The 17,049-nt window shown below is 24.6% G+C and overlaps 3 protein-coding genes across 3 annotated transcripts; 2 read left to right on the top strand and 1 right to left on the bottom strand.

Moving 5' to 3' along the window:
- Positions 1-12,443: 12,443 nt before the first annotated feature.
- K444DRAFT_344967 (uncharacterized protein) lies at positions 12,444-13,664 on the top strand. Its single transcript, XM_024872056.1, has 4 exons — positions 12,444-12,710; positions 12,780-13,091; positions 13,143-13,314; positions 13,397-13,664. Exons 1-3 carry the CDS (start codon positions 12,634-12,636, stop codon positions 13,264-13,266), a joined length of 513 nt encoding a protein of 170 aa, XP_024739467.1. The 5' UTR covers positions 12,444-12,633; the 3' UTR covers positions 13,267-13,314; positions 13,397-13,664.
- A 7-nt stretch (positions 13,665-13,671) lies between these two features.
- Positions 13,672-14,432, bottom strand: K444DRAFT_610611 (uncharacterized protein). The gene has a single exon (XM_024879782.1). The coding sequence runs from the start codon at positions 14,291-14,293 to the stop codon at positions 13,766-13,768; it is 528 nt and encodes a 175-aa protein (XP_024739466.1). The 5' UTR covers positions 14,294-14,432; the 3' UTR covers positions 13,672-13,765.
- Positions 14,433-15,100: 668 nt separating this feature from the next.
- Positions 15,101-16,446, top strand: K444DRAFT_661695 (uncharacterized protein). The gene is made up of 4 exons (XM_024886615.1): positions 15,101-15,419; positions 15,500-15,664; positions 15,733-15,825; positions 15,882-16,446. Exons 1-4 carry the CDS (start codon positions 15,340-15,342, stop codon positions 16,339-16,341), a joined length of 798 nt encoding a protein of 265 aa, XP_024739465.1. The 5' UTR covers positions 15,101-15,339; the 3' UTR covers positions 16,342-16,446.
- Positions 16,447-17,049: the final 603 nt, after the last annotated feature.

Below are 17,049 nucleotides of genomic sequence, written 5' to 3'. Positions count from 1 at the left end.
TTCTTTAATAAGATATTAAGATAATATTCTTATAAAAAACTATAGCTAATTTAAATATCTTTAATTTTATATTATATTATAATAATAAATTTTATTCTAGTATTTCTTATTATTTTAGCTATTAGTTTTTAGAAAATTAATAGTTTTAATATCTTTAATTATATAATAATATAATTATATAAAGCTAATAAAAAAACTTTATTAATACCAGGAAATAATAAATATAAAGTAAAAAAATAAGCTATTATTTCTATAATAATATAATTATTTTATAACTAGGGAATTCTTAAAAACTTAATATTAGACTATAATAAAAAATTCATTTCTAATTTCTGGAAATATACTTTTATAATATTAGATATAAAACTACTTATATTAATTATTTAGTATTTCTAGATAAATAAAGCCTTAAAATAAAAAAATTAAACTATTAAAATTAGCTTTTAATATTAAATTATAATATATTCGTTTCTAGAATAATTAAGCTTTATAATTCCGTTCTAAGCTAGGCTAAATAATATATATATAATAGCTATTTAGATATTTCTAAATAAGTTTATTAGAGGCTTTAAACTAGTAATAAACCTAATATTATTTATAGCCAAAACCTAATAGAAACTATTCGAGATTATTTATAAACTATATTAATAAAATACTAAGATTACTATTAACTTTATAAATAATATAGCCAGGAAATACTATAATACGAAATATAAACTAATTATAATAGATATTAATAATTAGATATTCTTAAAACTTTATTAAAAATATTACTTTTCTAGTAACTTAAATAGGAAATTATTAAAATAAAAAATAGAATTATTTTATATTTTTTATTAAATAGAAAAGCTTATATATAAATTAGAATTACTAATTAGCTAGAAAATTTATTTTATTATTTTAGTAATATACTTATAACTAGTATTAAAAGGCCCTAACTTATTTAGTAAAAAACCTATTAAGGATATATAACTTATAAAGAATATTAAGAAAAATAATAAAAACTAGAAAAGCTAGAAACTAGAATATATAATTAATAAAAGATATACTTATTATAATAATAAAAAAAATCTAAAATATTTTATTAAATACCTAAATTAGAATAATAAATATAACTAGTAGTTTTTTATTAAATTACTAGGAAATATAAAAGAACTAGTATAAAAGTATAAGACTAGACTAGTAATAAAGCTAGCCTTTTATTATTATAGTTATTTTAGAAAATAATAATAATAGTAAAATATATATTATTATTAAATATTATTTTTCTTATAATTATTATATAATACTATTATTCTTATTATAAGACAACTAGACCTAATTTAGTAATTTATTATAACCTCTTATAAAAACGAGGTTATTTATATATTTAATTTTTAATATCTATTAATTCATTTTATATATTATAACTTATAAATATATTCTAATACTTTTTTCTTTTTATTATTAAACTAGAATCCTATATAATTCTAAATAATAATATAATTATACTCTAATTATAAATATAAGTAATAGCCTAGCTATTATATAGAACTTACTAATTCTGGCTAAACTCTTATTATTAGTATTATATTATTATATTAATAATAAATTAAAGTTTAGTTTTATATCTAAATTAGTAAATATTAAAAAGTACTTTAGCTTTTATAATAACTCTATTAAATATATTTCTTTCGAAAAGTATTATAAGCTAAATACTAATATAAAGGCCTAACTTAACTAAATTTATAAATACTTATATACTTCTATTATAATAAATACTCTTATTATAATAAATACTCTTATTATAATAAATACTCTTATTATAATAAATACTCTTATTATAATAAATCCGGTACTAGTACTTATATATAATATTCCTATAATAAGATTAAATAAATATAAGAAAAATAGTTATATTAATATTAAATAATTAAATCCTAAAAAAATAGAAATTAGGCTAATTCCTAAAAACTAGAACTAAAATTAATAATAAACTATTTTAGAAAATAAAATAAACTATTTAATAAATTCTTAATATAAATATATAACTTATTACTTATATAAAAAAGGCATTTTGAATTAGCTAGAATATATTATTTATTTATAATATATTAGCTAATAATATAAATAGTCTTATTAATATAATAAAGAATAGAAAATATAATAATAATATTAAAGAAATTATTTATAAAATCTAAAAGATTTATTATAATACTATTATTAATAATATTATATTTCTTTTTATAAAGAAAAATAAACTTTCTTTTTTATATAAATATAATATATATAGAAATATATATAACTTAAAAATATATAATAAACTTCGGATATTATAGGTATTAATTAGGGAAATTAATAGCCCTTTAACTTTATAACTAATTACTATTTATATTATAAGTATTAGGCTTATAAATTACTAATTATATATATATATATTATTAGAGTTTCTTATTTAAAAAAGGCTTCCCTAAATCTTATAGAAGAAATAAAGATTAGTTCTATACTAAATTTAATATTATAGTTTTATAATTTACTAATTTATTTTATTATCTTATTACCTACTAATAAATACCTTATAAGCTAATTTCTTTACTCTTAAAAAAGGTAGTTTAATAAGTAATTATATTTTAAAATCTATAAAATATATAATTCCTTACTAAAGCTATTTTTATAAAAGAAGTTAACTAGATTAACTTTAATACGGGTAATAGTAAAGGCTAGGCTAATACTTTTAATAAAGCTTTTTAGAAGCCTCTAAAAGCTAGTAATAATAATAGAAATAATTCTAGTAATAATTAAAATACTAAAATTAATACTTAAATTACTATTACCTAAATTATAAAATAGAAATTATATACTAATATTAAAGTATTCTAATAAAAGCAAGAATTAGTAAATATAATTAATTAATATATCCTATAATTAGAATAATATAAGAGTACCTTTAGAAATATCTTATAATTTATTATATCTCATAAAAACTTTATTTATAAATCTATTCTATTTTCCTTAGTAATTTCTATTAGAGAACTTTCTTAAATCGAATTAGAACTTATTTCTTTTCCTAATATAATAAGCTTTAAAAATAATCTCGATATTATTTATTAGAAGCTATTATATAATATTCTAAAAATATATTTGAATTAAAAGAAGCTTTTTAAAATCCGGATATTTGACTTATATTATAGAAAGTTCTTTAAGAAATAAAGAATATTTATATTTTCCTAGAAAATAGTTTTTAGAATCTAATCTTGAACTTATAATAGATATTCTTCTAGAATTAACTCTATTATAAATACTTTTAGGAACGAATCTTATAATATTTAAGAGGCTATAATAAAATAAAGCCTATTATTATATAAGATTTATTAGAAGTAATTTAAGGCCTATTTAGCTAATATACTTTAAGTATTTCAAATCTATTAATAAGATGCCTTTAAGGAACTCCGAGATCTTTATTAAAAGAATAATAAGATAATTACTAAGTTATATATTCGGATAATTAGTTTTAAAGTTAACTAGGACCTATATCCTAAAAGAAACCGGATCCGGACTTTTAATACTATTTTATCTAACTATAAAACTTACAGATATTTATATTTATTTTCTTAGAAAATAAAATAGTATTTATTTTTAAATAGTTTAAAAAAGCTTAGAAAATAAAATATATTACTTATTTCAAATTAAGGAAAATAAAAGCAGGGAAGTCTAGTAAAAGTAATTCTGTTTTTAAGAACTTTAATTTAGTAAATTCTAATTTATAAAACTATTAAAAAAGAAAGAATAAGTTCCGAAAATTATATAAGAAATTCTTAGGTAATATTTTGGCTCTTTTAAGGCCTTAATAAAGTATTAGTTCTATTTCAGGTATAGTTTATTAAACTTATAAATAGAAAAAGCACTTCTTAGAAAATATAAAGTATTTCAAATATATTAAATAGGCTTAGTAGAATTCTAATAAGGCTAAAATTATAAAAGAATTAAAGTATTTATTATATAAATAAATTATTATTATTATTATAGAAAAGTATTTTAGAAAAGATTCTCCTAAGAAATAAGAAAAAGAAAAGGTTAAATCTTAAATATTAATAATTTTAGCTATAATAAAAAAGGCATATTACTTTATATAACTATTTAAATAAGATTAATATAGCCAGATATAAGTATTTTAAAAATATATAATAAACTCAATAATACCGGATTAGATTATAACTTCCTTAATAATAATTAGACTTAAAACCAGGGCTTTACTATCTTAGCTAAATATAACTAAGAATTTATAATCTTTTATAAAAATAGATTTAAGATCTATTAAGCCTATAATCTTAAGATATTTATTATAGATAATTATAATGAAATATATTCTTTTAAGCTCCGGTTTTATAAGTATAAGAATATTAGCTCTTATAGTCTTATTTTTAGTATAAATTTTTTTAAAGTAATTCTTATATAATATATAAACTATATTAAGAAATAATAGATATATATATTTATATAGTCTAATAATATTAAAATCCTAATACTAAAAGAATTTAATAAAGAGCTTAATTAATATTCTAAACTAGTATCTTAAGTTTTATTCTTAACTAAAAATAAATATAATTATTCTAGATAATAGATTTCATATATTTATAATAATTACTAGGTCTTTACTTTATTATATAGTTCTAATAATACTAAATAGGAGTTTTTAATATAGTAAATTAATACTTTCCGGAAAGGGGCCTTAAAAGTACTTATTTATTTCCGAAATAATAAATATAAAAACTTTTTAGAGGTTTTTAATTCTAATAAAGCTTCGGAATTTCCTAATTTTAATAATATTAAATACTTTATTAATATAAATAGTATAGTCCTATATAGGCTTTTATATAATTTATTAAAGACTTAACTAGAAGTATTATATTTATATTTATAGGATATGTTTTATAAATATTAGATAAGGCCTAATAAAAGCCTAATAGAAATATTTATTTTTTTCATTTCTAAAAAAGATAAAGAATTATATTTTTATATTAATTATTATAGATTTAATTAAGTTATAATTAAGAATTAGTATCTATTTCCTTTTATTAATAAAACTCTTAACTAGCTTTAAGAAGCCAAAATCTTTATAAAGCTAGATCTTAAAAATATATATTATTAAATAGGAATTTATAAAGAATATAAATAGAAAACGGCTTTTAAAAACCTATTATAGCTATTATAAATATTTTATAATATTTTTTGGGCTAGCTAATATACTAGCTATATTTTAAATATATATTAATACTATATTTATAAGACTTCTGAATTATTTTATAGTTATTTATTTAGATAATATCTTTATTTACTTCTAAAATAAAAATAAATATTATAATTATATTTACTAGATACTTATTAGGCTATATAAAAATAACCTATTTTATAAACTTAGTAAATATAAGTTTAATATTAAGAAAATCGAATTTTTGGGCTTTTTTATTAGAATAGAAAATATTTATATAGATTTTAAACGAGTCTATAGTATTATTAAATAGCTAGAACTAGAATTATTCTATAATATTTAAGTATTTCTTGAATTTATTAATTTCTATTATAGGTTTATTTACTATTATTTTTAGGTAATTATAGGTTTAATAAATCTTTTAAAAGAAATAGAAAAGAGCCAGAAATCCGGTTTCTTTATATAGATAAATAAAGTAGCTAAAAGTTTTAAGATTTTAAAAAAAGCTTTTACTATAATATCTATTCTAGTCTATTTTAATTTTTCTAAGAAAATTTATATTAAAACTAATATATTAAAATTCGCAATTACTAGTACTATTTTATAATAAGTTAATTCTAGTAATAGCCCGAAAAAATACTAATATCTAATAATATTCTAGTTCCAGAAACTTTCCAGAATTAAATATAATTATAGTACCTATAATAGAAAGCTACTTATAATTATTAAAGCCTTTAAATATTAGTATTATTACTTTAAAGAATTCAGGTTTATAAATAAGGTTATTATAGACTATAATAACCTCTAATACTTTATAGAAATAAAGTATCTAGAAAGCTATTAAGTATATTAAATAATATATCTTATAATATATAATTTTAATATTATTTATTATAAAGATATCTCAAATCTAGTAAATAAATCTAGTAGAAAACCTAATTATAAAAAAGGTTCTATTAATATAACTTGACTTCTAATTTTTTAGAATAAGCTAAAAAAAGCTTTTATAATTATAATTTAGAGGTTCTTATAAATATCTAAAAAGTTCCTTCTTTGAAATAAGTATTATTTAATATTTACTATATTTATAATAGCTAAGGAGAAATATTTATTATAAGATAAATAAATAGATTATTTTATAGATCCCTTAATTATAGAATTAGTTAAGAAGTAAGATATAGGGAAATGCCTTAAAGGCTCTATTACTATAGCTAAGGTAATAGAAATATCTATAATTATATTATTTAATAAAACTAAAGACTTTTTAGTTTCTTGAGTTTTTAAATTAAATAGTTATAAATATCTAATTCCCTATATATAAATATATATAACTACTAAAAGAGCTATAGTACTAGTTCCTTTATCTGAATTTCTTCTAGATATTATTTAGGTAGCTTAGAGAAATAATTCTTAATATTAAAATATTATAAAATAGAGGCTTAATAAGAAAGATACTAAAAGAAAAGAAATCTAGAAAAATAATTTGGATTTATTTAGATATTATTTCAGAATTATTATATTTAATAATTCTACTTTATATTAAGAAATTATAAAGCTTTATTATAATAATCTAATAGTAAAATACTATAAAATAAAGAAGACTCTTGAGCTTTTTAAAAGGTTCTAATATTAGAAAAATATAAAAGGAAATATTTATAATTATTATTAAGAATATAATATTTACTAGAGAATTAAGATAAAGAGGTATTTGCTATATAATTTATTTAATAGTTTATTATAGCCTAAAAAACCCTAAAATAAGGTTTTTATAAATTTTATTATAGGTTTATTATTATATAAGAATCTAATAGAAAGTCCCGATTTTAATATAATTCTTATAATTATTAACTAGTACTTTAAAATAATAAGATATATTATATATTATAAAACTATTAATTCTCTAAAGCTTATTAAGATTATATAGAAATATGTTTTCTTAATTTTTAGCTTCTCTAATAGAATTATTTCCGATCGAGAAATAGTATTTACTAGCTAGTTCTAGTTTATTTTCTGCTTTTATTTAATATATAAATAGTATTTAAATATAGCTTATTATTCTTAAATAAATAATTAAATAAAAAGATAGAACTAGATCCTAGAATATTATTTAAAATATTATTATAATACCTAAAAAAATAACTAGTTTAAGAAATTATCTTTTATAGAATTTATATATAATAACTCAAAATATTAGGTTTTATAAAATATATTTTTCTATATATATTATAAATATTATTTTTAATTTCTATAGAATCCTAAAAACAGAATTATAGAAGAAATACTAGTTATATATAAGAGGTTAGAAATTCTTAAAATAAAATAGAGAAAACTTAAGAATTTATAGTATTATATATAAAATAACCGGAAAACCTATTATAATAAGTACTAGTTAGCTAAATATTACTCTAAAGAAGCCTAGATAATATTATTAATAAAGAATATTAAACTTAAAATAAAGAAGCTTAAACTAAAATTTATAAGTTTATTTAGAATTCTTAAATATATTAGTAATTTAGTATATAAGTTAAAATTACTAAATATATATAATTATTTATATTTAACTTTTTATATTTCTTTTTTTAAAGAATATATAATAAAAAAGAATTAGAAGCTATATTTATATTTTTCTAAAGAACTTCTAGAATTAGTAAATAATAATAAAAAATAAGAATAAGAAATAAAAGCTATTATTAATTACTAATAAAATAATAGAAATAAAAAGTAATAGTATTTAATTAAATAAAAAGCCTAGCCTAAAGATTATAATATCTAATTATTTACTTTCCCTAATCTTAAAAATTTCAAGAAACTTCTGAAATTATATAACTAAAACTATAGCTTAGAATCTAAAACTATCTTTTAATAATTTCTTAAAATTAAAAAGAATTCTGAATTATTAAGAAAAAGGCTATTTAAAAGAAAAAGAGAACCTAAATAGCTAAGAAAAGGCCCGGAATAATAATAGAAATACTTTTTCTCTAGGATTTTTTTATTTATAAAAGTTTCTAGGGTTTTATTAAAGCTTATAAGAATTATATTTAAATTATTAGAAAAAGATTTAGAATTAAGAAAGATTTATTATAAGTAAACTAGCTATAAGTATCTTAAATAAATAAATTTTAATTCCTATAAATTCCTAATTTCTAAAATAAAAATACTAAATACTAGCCTTATTTAGAACTTAGTAAAGAATTAGCTAATACTCTCCGGAATTTACTTATTTCTTAATAAGATATAGTTATATTATAATAATATTAGTATTAAAAATATTAAGAAAAGTAAATAAGGAACTTATAATAGCTATATATATTTTATAAAAGGCCCGAACTTCTGAAATTAGGTTTTAAATAGTTATAAGTATTATATTATTAGTATTTAAAATACTAGTAATAAACTATTTAGTAATTTTAGTAATAAGCTTAGTAATAAAATTAATATCTTAAAAGTAAATATTATAATATTTCTTTAAAGAATTAGTAAATACCTAAATATATTAGAAAAAACTTATTTTTAGAATACTAATTTAAATAGTATTATTATTTATTTTATTAAGATAAAAAGAAGAATTCCGAAACTTATTAGTATTTTTCTAGTTTTTAAAAACCTAATTAATAATATTATTCTTATTAGTATAATATTATTTAGAATATATTTTAAGAAATTTCTTAAAAGTTATAATAGTATTTTTCTAGAACTAGTAAACCTCTAATAAATAGTAAGAAATCTGAAATTATATTAGCTTTAATAAATATTAAAGCTAAAGAACTTATTAATATATAAGATTTAGAACTCTTATTATAATAATTATAATTCTTTTTATTAGATATTATAATATATAAAATAAAAGAGTTAATAAGTAAATACTTAAAATATTTCAAGTATTTACTAGTAATAAGAAAGAAAACTATAAGATTACTTTTATATTTATTATTATATAAATAAATAATAAAGCTAGAAGAAAATATTATAGAATTAATTAAAAAAAATTAAAAAAAACTTAGAAAAGATTAGAAAAAGAGATTAGAAAATAATAATAGAAAAAGTTATTATATATATAATTATTAGAAAGAAAGAAAGTATATAATAATATAAAGAGATTCTTTTATAGAAATAAAGAATTACCTGAATTAATTATTAGTTTTTATATTAGTTCTAATTAGAAATTAGTATAACTAATTAATATATATTTCCAGAATTCTATAAATAATCTCTAGGACCTTAGAAATATTTATATGGGTTTCTTATATAAATATTTATTAAATTCTTTCTATATAGCTATTTAGATTATTTTAATATGAGATCTAATAAATAATATTAATTTTATAAAATAATACTTTAGTATTTTAAATTAAACTAATTAGAATACTCAAACTCTAAACGAAATTATAATTACTAGCTAGTTTCTATATCTAGAATATAATTACTCTTTTTTCTTATTTACTTAACCCTAATCTAATTAGACGATTTTTATATTTATTATTTAGATTATATTAGGGAAACTATTTTTTAAGATACTAGAAGTTTGCTTTAATTAAATAAATAATTAATTAAATATTTACTAGAATAGATTAATAGATTTTAGGAATAAGATTCTAAAAAGAGAATATAATTATAATATATATAGAAATATATATAATTTAAGGATATATAATAAATCTCGAATATTATAGGTATTAATTAGAGAAATCGGCGGCTCTTTAATTTTATAACTAACTACTATTTATATTATAAGTATTAGGCTTATAAATTACTAATTATATATATATTATTAGAGTCCTCTATTTAGAAGAAGCTTCTCTAGACCTTATAAGAAAGATAGAGATTAGTTCTATACTAAATTTAATATTATAGTTTTATAATTTACTAATTTATTTTATTATTTTATTACTTACTAATAAATACCTTATAATAAATCCTTATTTATTTAGTTTAATATTAATAATAAGACTATTATTAAGGTATATAATTAGGCTTTATATAAACTTATATTTAAATAGGATAATAAAGTTTTAGTAAAGTAATAAGATATAATTATAAAAAACTAATAAGCTATATTATATTATTAAAATATAATTAAAATTATACTATATTATTTCTTATTAATTCCTAATAAGTTATATTATTTTTTTTAATTTCTAAAAAAAGTAATAATAACTATAATAATAATAAGAATATCCTAGCTAAAAAGTAATTATTTAATTAATAAGTCTAATATAGTATTATTATTAAAAATATAGAATAAAAAACTATTAAGGATATAAAATAAGAAACTATTAAGGTAATTAAAAATATAAAAATTATTATTCTAAAATATAAATATTTTAAGATATTATTAGGATATATTAAAATAGTAAAGAATAAATTTAAGAATAAAATTATAAAAAAAGTATATAATATTTTCCCGGGCTTTATATTAATATAAAAGGGCTTATTTATAAAGATTTCGAAAACGAAGAAATAAATATATATATATTTTTTATTAAGTTATTTTAAACTTTTTTTTTAGAAAACTATTATAATATTTTTATATTTATATTTCTATATTATATATATATTATATAAAACTTTTTCTAGTTTTTAGTAATTAGAATATACTAGTAACTTATAATCTTATATTTCTAGTCTTTAGTAATTAAATAAATATATTTATAATATCTAGTTATATTTTTAGTCTTTAGTAATTTTGGAAATATAATTATATAATATCTATAATAGCTAGACTCTAGTTTTAAATAATTAGAAAAAGAATAGAACTTATTATAATAATTCTTTTTATTTAATTAGTTATTTTTTCTTAATATATTTTATTATTATTATAATAAGAATATTAATAATATTTTTAGTAATAGTAATTATTATATTATAAATAATAAAGGTTATATTAGTATAATATAATATAAATAATATTTTAGAAATAGTATTTCTTTTATATAATAAATAAAAATAAATAAAATAAAAATAAATAAAATAAAAATAAATAAAATAAAATAAAAATAAATAAAATAAAAATAAATAAAATAAAAATAAATAAAATAAAAATAAATAATTATTTTATTAATAACTTATAATATTTACTAAATAAATTTAAAGTTAATAATAAGATTTAAATAATATTATTTATAATATATATAATATTTAGATTTAATTTCCGAATTATTATAAAAATAAAAATAAAAATTAATAAAAATTATATTTTTAGTACTTTCTTTCTTATTTTATAAAAGCTAATAGTTTTAATAAGTATTTAGATAAGATTTCAAGACTTTATTAATATTTATTATTTTTAATAAGAATACTATATTTAATAATTATATTAAATAACCTAATAGTTTCTTCTCTTATTTAGTATAATAATAATGTAATAAGCTCCTAGTATACCTCACCTTACTCTAACCTTTCCAGAACCAGAAGATTCTTTAGGGAAAAGTATAAGAGATATTCCTTTGAAATAGCTACTTATATTAGGTTGCCTATAGTATTACTATCTATAAAATCTAGATAATGAGAGACAAGATAAATACCCTTATAATACCTAACCCTATAGGTTTATATATATAGGGCATTTTCCGGACATTTTCAGGCTATATAAAGATTACTTCAGGGTCTCGAATAGCAAAAGTCTTTACGAGCCCATTCTTACTAGTCTGTATTCTATAGGCCCATTTTCAGGCCTTACTAAATTCAAGTTAATAGTTTTATGTCGCTTTTAATAGATAACTACTTATTGTTTTTCTTTTAAACTAAAGCGTATAATATAGAAGTAGTTAAATTTATTTATTAATAATACTAGAATAAATTAAGTAATAGTTCAAAAAGTTGGGAATTCCCTTTAGTAATCTTTAGCGAGGAAATTGTCCTGTACCATACAGACTAGTGAGAATGGGCTCGTTATAATCACTTAACTATTATAAGACAGCAATAAATAATTACGGCCTACGACCCGGGCTTTGAGAATTAAAATAGGTAAAGTATAGTTTTATTAATTAATTCTCAAAATTTAAAAGTTCTAAAATATTCGTTATTACTAAAATGCCCTGTACGCACAGACCTATGAGGTTAGGCTCGTTAGGCAGAGACATAACTAACCTGACTTTGTTACCAAGTTACGAGCCTCGTGCCCACTAGTCTGTGGATTACAGGGCCTTTAGCGACCAAATAATCACTGAAGCAAAACCTCGACTTTTGCAAAAAACTACAATAAAATAAATTACTATAAAGAAATCAATATTCACTTCTTGTAATCATATCCCTCCATATTTTAAAGGATTACAGTTTGTGGTTATCGAATATAACTTAGTTAAATATTGCGATTTATGTTTTGCGAGGCCTGAAAATCTCGCTAAAATCCACAGACTAGTTGGCACCAGGCTTGTTACTACAAGGAAGCTAACAGACTTTCCTAATACAAGCACCAGGAACCTCATATACAAAGACTCAGCCCCTACATGTACAAGTCACACAGCATCCAGAAACATCGGCCCTCGCAGCAAAGTCATCGGACAATTATATCTGCAAAGTTCAAGTCACATCACCACTTTATTACGGCCGGTGACAAACTCCCAGACTTCACCAATTCTAACAGATTCAACAGGGACATAGCTACTTCACAATGGCTTACTTGCCTTGCCTATGACTTGAAGAAGGCAGGCCAGAATCCGCCTTCACCAGAGCTCTTCCTTGAGGCAATCGAGATGCTCTTGGAAGGTGGACCTGCGAAGCGCCTTGACTCAACTCCCGGGGTCCGGAAGATCGTTGAGAATTCATCTTCCGGGAGCGACTCATCTGCTGAATCTTGGTTAGATATCGCTCAGATAGTGGACGTTTGTCTTCGGGGGCTGGCCCATTGGAATTCTTCGTACTCTCCAAGATGTGTTTCTGCGTGGCGAGTGGGGCTTGTCCAATGGTATGCCTTCGGATCAATGAGCTTGAATGCCAGCTGACGGAAGAAAAGTAGCTTACTTTTATGTTTTGCGGTGGCTCCCATGCGGACTTGTCTTCACTGCAACCGTCCCATGGATGGCATAGCTCGTTGTACTGTACCAATGAAGTTGTGGCTCTTAATTTATCACGGACAGTAAGAGGGGTGCAATCGTTGGGTGGATTACTATTCAGGAACCGAGTCGCCGGTAGCTCTCGCATCTCGATCTAGTTGTTGTAGTCTTTGTTGTAGTCTCTTTACGTGGGCTGACGTTCCCGCGATTGTTGCAGCAGTATCTTCATTGCTACTTTTCACCGCCGCGATCCAGAATTTTGCGTGGCCAATGATTCGACATACCTGCTCATAATGTCATAGTAATCCAAAACTCTCTTCCCGACCCCAACTGTCATCGGCACAGACACTTCCATCCTCATGATTGCCGCGGTCCTCGAATGGCAATAGCTACATAGCAATGATACGGGTTTCCAAAAAGATGTACTCTGAAATGGTATATCGAAAGGCTTAGTGCACGGCTGGGAACTGTAGTCTCAGGTACTGAGTTGTGGCATGATAGATCAGAATGCTCAGAATCTCAGCATTACCGAATATTCATTGACTTAGCTTCACGTAATTGTTCCACAACATCTCGCACCTCACTTCTACTCACCCTTGATAGCATCCATTAGCACTTTCTCATCCCACCATATGCTCACCTCCTTAAACCCTAACCCATCTGTCCCCACGCCTTCCTCAGCTGCCTCCTCTACGACAAAAGTCATGAAAATTGGTATCCTGACCTCCTCTTGCCCTGTACTCCGCCGTCCCTTCATTCTCAGGCACCTTACCGCCTCATTGTAAAGCACCCATTGTTTCCTCATCTCTCCTGTGTCTGCGTCTGTTACATTTCGCTCGATCTCAATCAACGATATGTTGTCGTGGTGAATGTACTCCAGGGGTGCAAACAAGGTACTCATCCACTCCCAGATAGCATCTGAGGTGTGGTAGGTTACGCCGTTGGTGTTGTGGAAGGTTGCGGTGGGGAGGTAGTAGCGTGTGGAGGGGGTAGACGAGAGAGGATGGCTCGGAGCGGCTTCGACGGTTGTGGAATATGTTTCGAGGAGGCGAAGACGGGGGGAGAGGCGGGTTTGAGGGGAGTATGGGCCGGAGTGGTGAGAGAGGATGGTCATTGTTGTTTGGGAGAGAGGTGAACTCAAAGACATTATTTCAGTGAGAGCAAGTATTATGGCAGAGTTCTCGGTTGGCTGTCTAAATTGATGTTGAGAGGAGAAGATGGAACAGAATCATGTTAAGATATTGAGGAACCGGAAGAGGTCGCGAGATCTTATTTATATACCTGATTCTGAGATAGATTAAGAGAAATATTATTTTACTGTACATCGGCCTTGTTAACGAGCCGTGAGTAATCAGTTTTTATCGACGAACAGGACGCCTGGCAAGTACGCAATCTAATATGCAAATAACCAGGTTGCGTATTGATGACATCAGTATGAATATGGTCGTACTTCAGTATTTCTGTATTAGGATCAGCAGGGATCCGCAGCTCTTCTTTGGCTTATTTTCTAAGCCAACTTTTATAATATAGCTCGTGCATATATAATAATAAATACTGACAGGGTCACCGTCGAATTTCCGAAGACGGTTACTGGTAGGGACCCGCAGTCAATAATATGTAATCTCTAGCAACCGAGGGCATTTAAACCTTTGGCTTTTTTAGGCTGACTTCTAAGCTAACTTGCGTCGTGTGACGGCGCCATGGTATGGTCCAAGTATAATAGAATTATGCATTAGTAAGCTTAGGTTATTGCCGAATTTCCGAAAACGGTTAATGGTAGGGATCCCTAGTGAATAATGTGCCTAGGGACCAAGGGCAATTAGTCTTTGGGCTTTTCCCTCGGCATATTTGTAATCAAAATTGCGTCGCATGACGAAACAGCATGGCGGCGGCAGAAGCCGTGGCAGGATAGCTGAAAAACGTCGACACTACCGGACGAGTAATCGCGATTCGCGATCAATTGTGATCCGAAGTATGAAATAGAAGCGAACAGCCACTGATAGGAAAGAAAGCTCGAGGGATACAAATAGGGCTGCGGTGGCAGTCCAGAGGTCCTGCACAGAGAACCGATTTTCTCCCACTGCTCGAAAAAATCAGTCACATAACAACCTTCGTTCCAAGAACCAGGACAAGTCTTCATACGAACAACCCATAATAATCATGAGTGAAGAAGCTGCCCATCCAACTCATCCCGATGATATTTTAGAGAAGCATCCAAGTGCTCCTTATCCAGACATTTAGTACATCTTGCCCATGTTTTCTTCATCTGCGTCTAGAAAAGAAAAAAGTGAACGAGAGCTAACTTAGGGCAATAACGAAGCTACGAGCCGGGGAAATCTTCACACGGTCTTCCATATGATCCCTTCAAGAGTATCGTCATCCCCAGACCCATTGGCTGGATCAGCACAACGTCCGTCGACGGGCAAGACAACTTAGCTCCGTTCAGCCAATTCACCAACGTTGCGTTTGACCCGCCTACGATTCTGTGAGTAGCCTTTTGTCGATAGGCAAACTCTTTTGGAAGGTTCTACTAATGATTTTTCTACCTCGTAGCTTCATCGGCCATGGGTCTCATTATAAAAATCGGAGCAAGGACTCTGTCGTCAACGCCCGTGAGACTGGGGAATTCGTCTGGAATTTGGCAACGTGAGCATCCTTTTCATTGAACCACTAAATCAACCGAGCTAATGACTTTTCGGTAGGTATGGGCTCAGGGAAAAGATGAACGAGAGTGCTATGGAGACCTGGGAAGACGAATTCCCTTTGGCCAATGTCACGAAAGCCCCTTCAAGAATCGTTCGTCCCCCACGCGTTGCGGAATCTCCTATCCACTATGAATGCAAGACATGGAGCGTCATTCAGGTGCCAGGAAATTCTCGTGTCGGATGTTCTGATATCGTCATTGGGCGTGTTGTAGCCGTCCATATCAAAGGAGAGGTTATTACAGGAGATGGCCTTATTGATGTGTTGAAAGCAAGGCCGTTAGCTAGGCTTGGCTATCACCAGTATACGAGTATCGAGAGCGTTTTTGAGATGATCGTGCCGTTGATGCCAGATGACACAATAGGCGCTGCTGTGCTTGGGGGAGACAAAGCAAAGGTGTCAGAAGAGATGGCAATAAGGAAGAAAACTTGGTTTGGCACAGCATTCGAGGGAGCCTAACCGTTTGGATCTCCTCGTTTAAATTGTTCAATTTTGGTCTTTTGATTGCTGTAGATTGCTGTTGGATATAATGCCAATGGAATTAGTGTTCTCGAAATCTCTGAGCTTAAATCGAATTTGATTTCTCTTCAAATTCTCAGGCTTCTGCCAAGATATTCTTTATGTCCTTTTCCTGGAGGCTTGCTAATAGATTTCTACTGGCCTTACAGACAGCCTTCAAACTTGAGGAGCCCCTCAAGGCGGGTAGATTTCTACTGGTCTTACAGATCCCCTTCAAGCTTTTGGAGTTTCGTAAGACCAGTAGAAATCTACCAGCCCCACGGATTCTCTTTTGCATCGCATTCAATATAAGCCCCTCAACGCTTCTTGCAACGAGAATCGAATTTTGTCCTTCGGGCCTTCACAAGCAGGACGAGACAGAACTTTTGTCTGAGTTCACCGCGACAATTTCCATTGCAATAAGAATAGTGGAAACTTGGAGGGAGTGGCGAGGTAGCATGGCCTTATTCAGAACAGAGGACTACCAGCAAAATGGGTATCAAATCCATCCGACCATTCAATTCCCTGCCTCGCAAGACATACTCTTCCAGTCAACATCCTCCAACATTAACAGCTGCTGGCACTCCCACGAAACCTGACAGTTTCTATCATTGACCTTGCTTTAGGATCCATACTCTCAATATTAGATACCCATACTATAACACCATA

This window comes from Hyaloscypha bicolor (assembly GCF_002865645.1).
Source record: "Hyaloscypha bicolor E unplaced genomic scaffold K444scaffold_53, whole genome shotgun sequence".
In the NCBI taxonomy this organism is placed as follows: Eukaryota; Fungi; Ascomycota; class Leotiomycetes; order Helotiales; family Hyaloscyphaceae; genus Hyaloscypha; species Hyaloscypha bicolor.
Note: the sequence above shows the minus strand (reverse complement) of the source record. Positions and strands in the feature narration are given on the sequence as shown.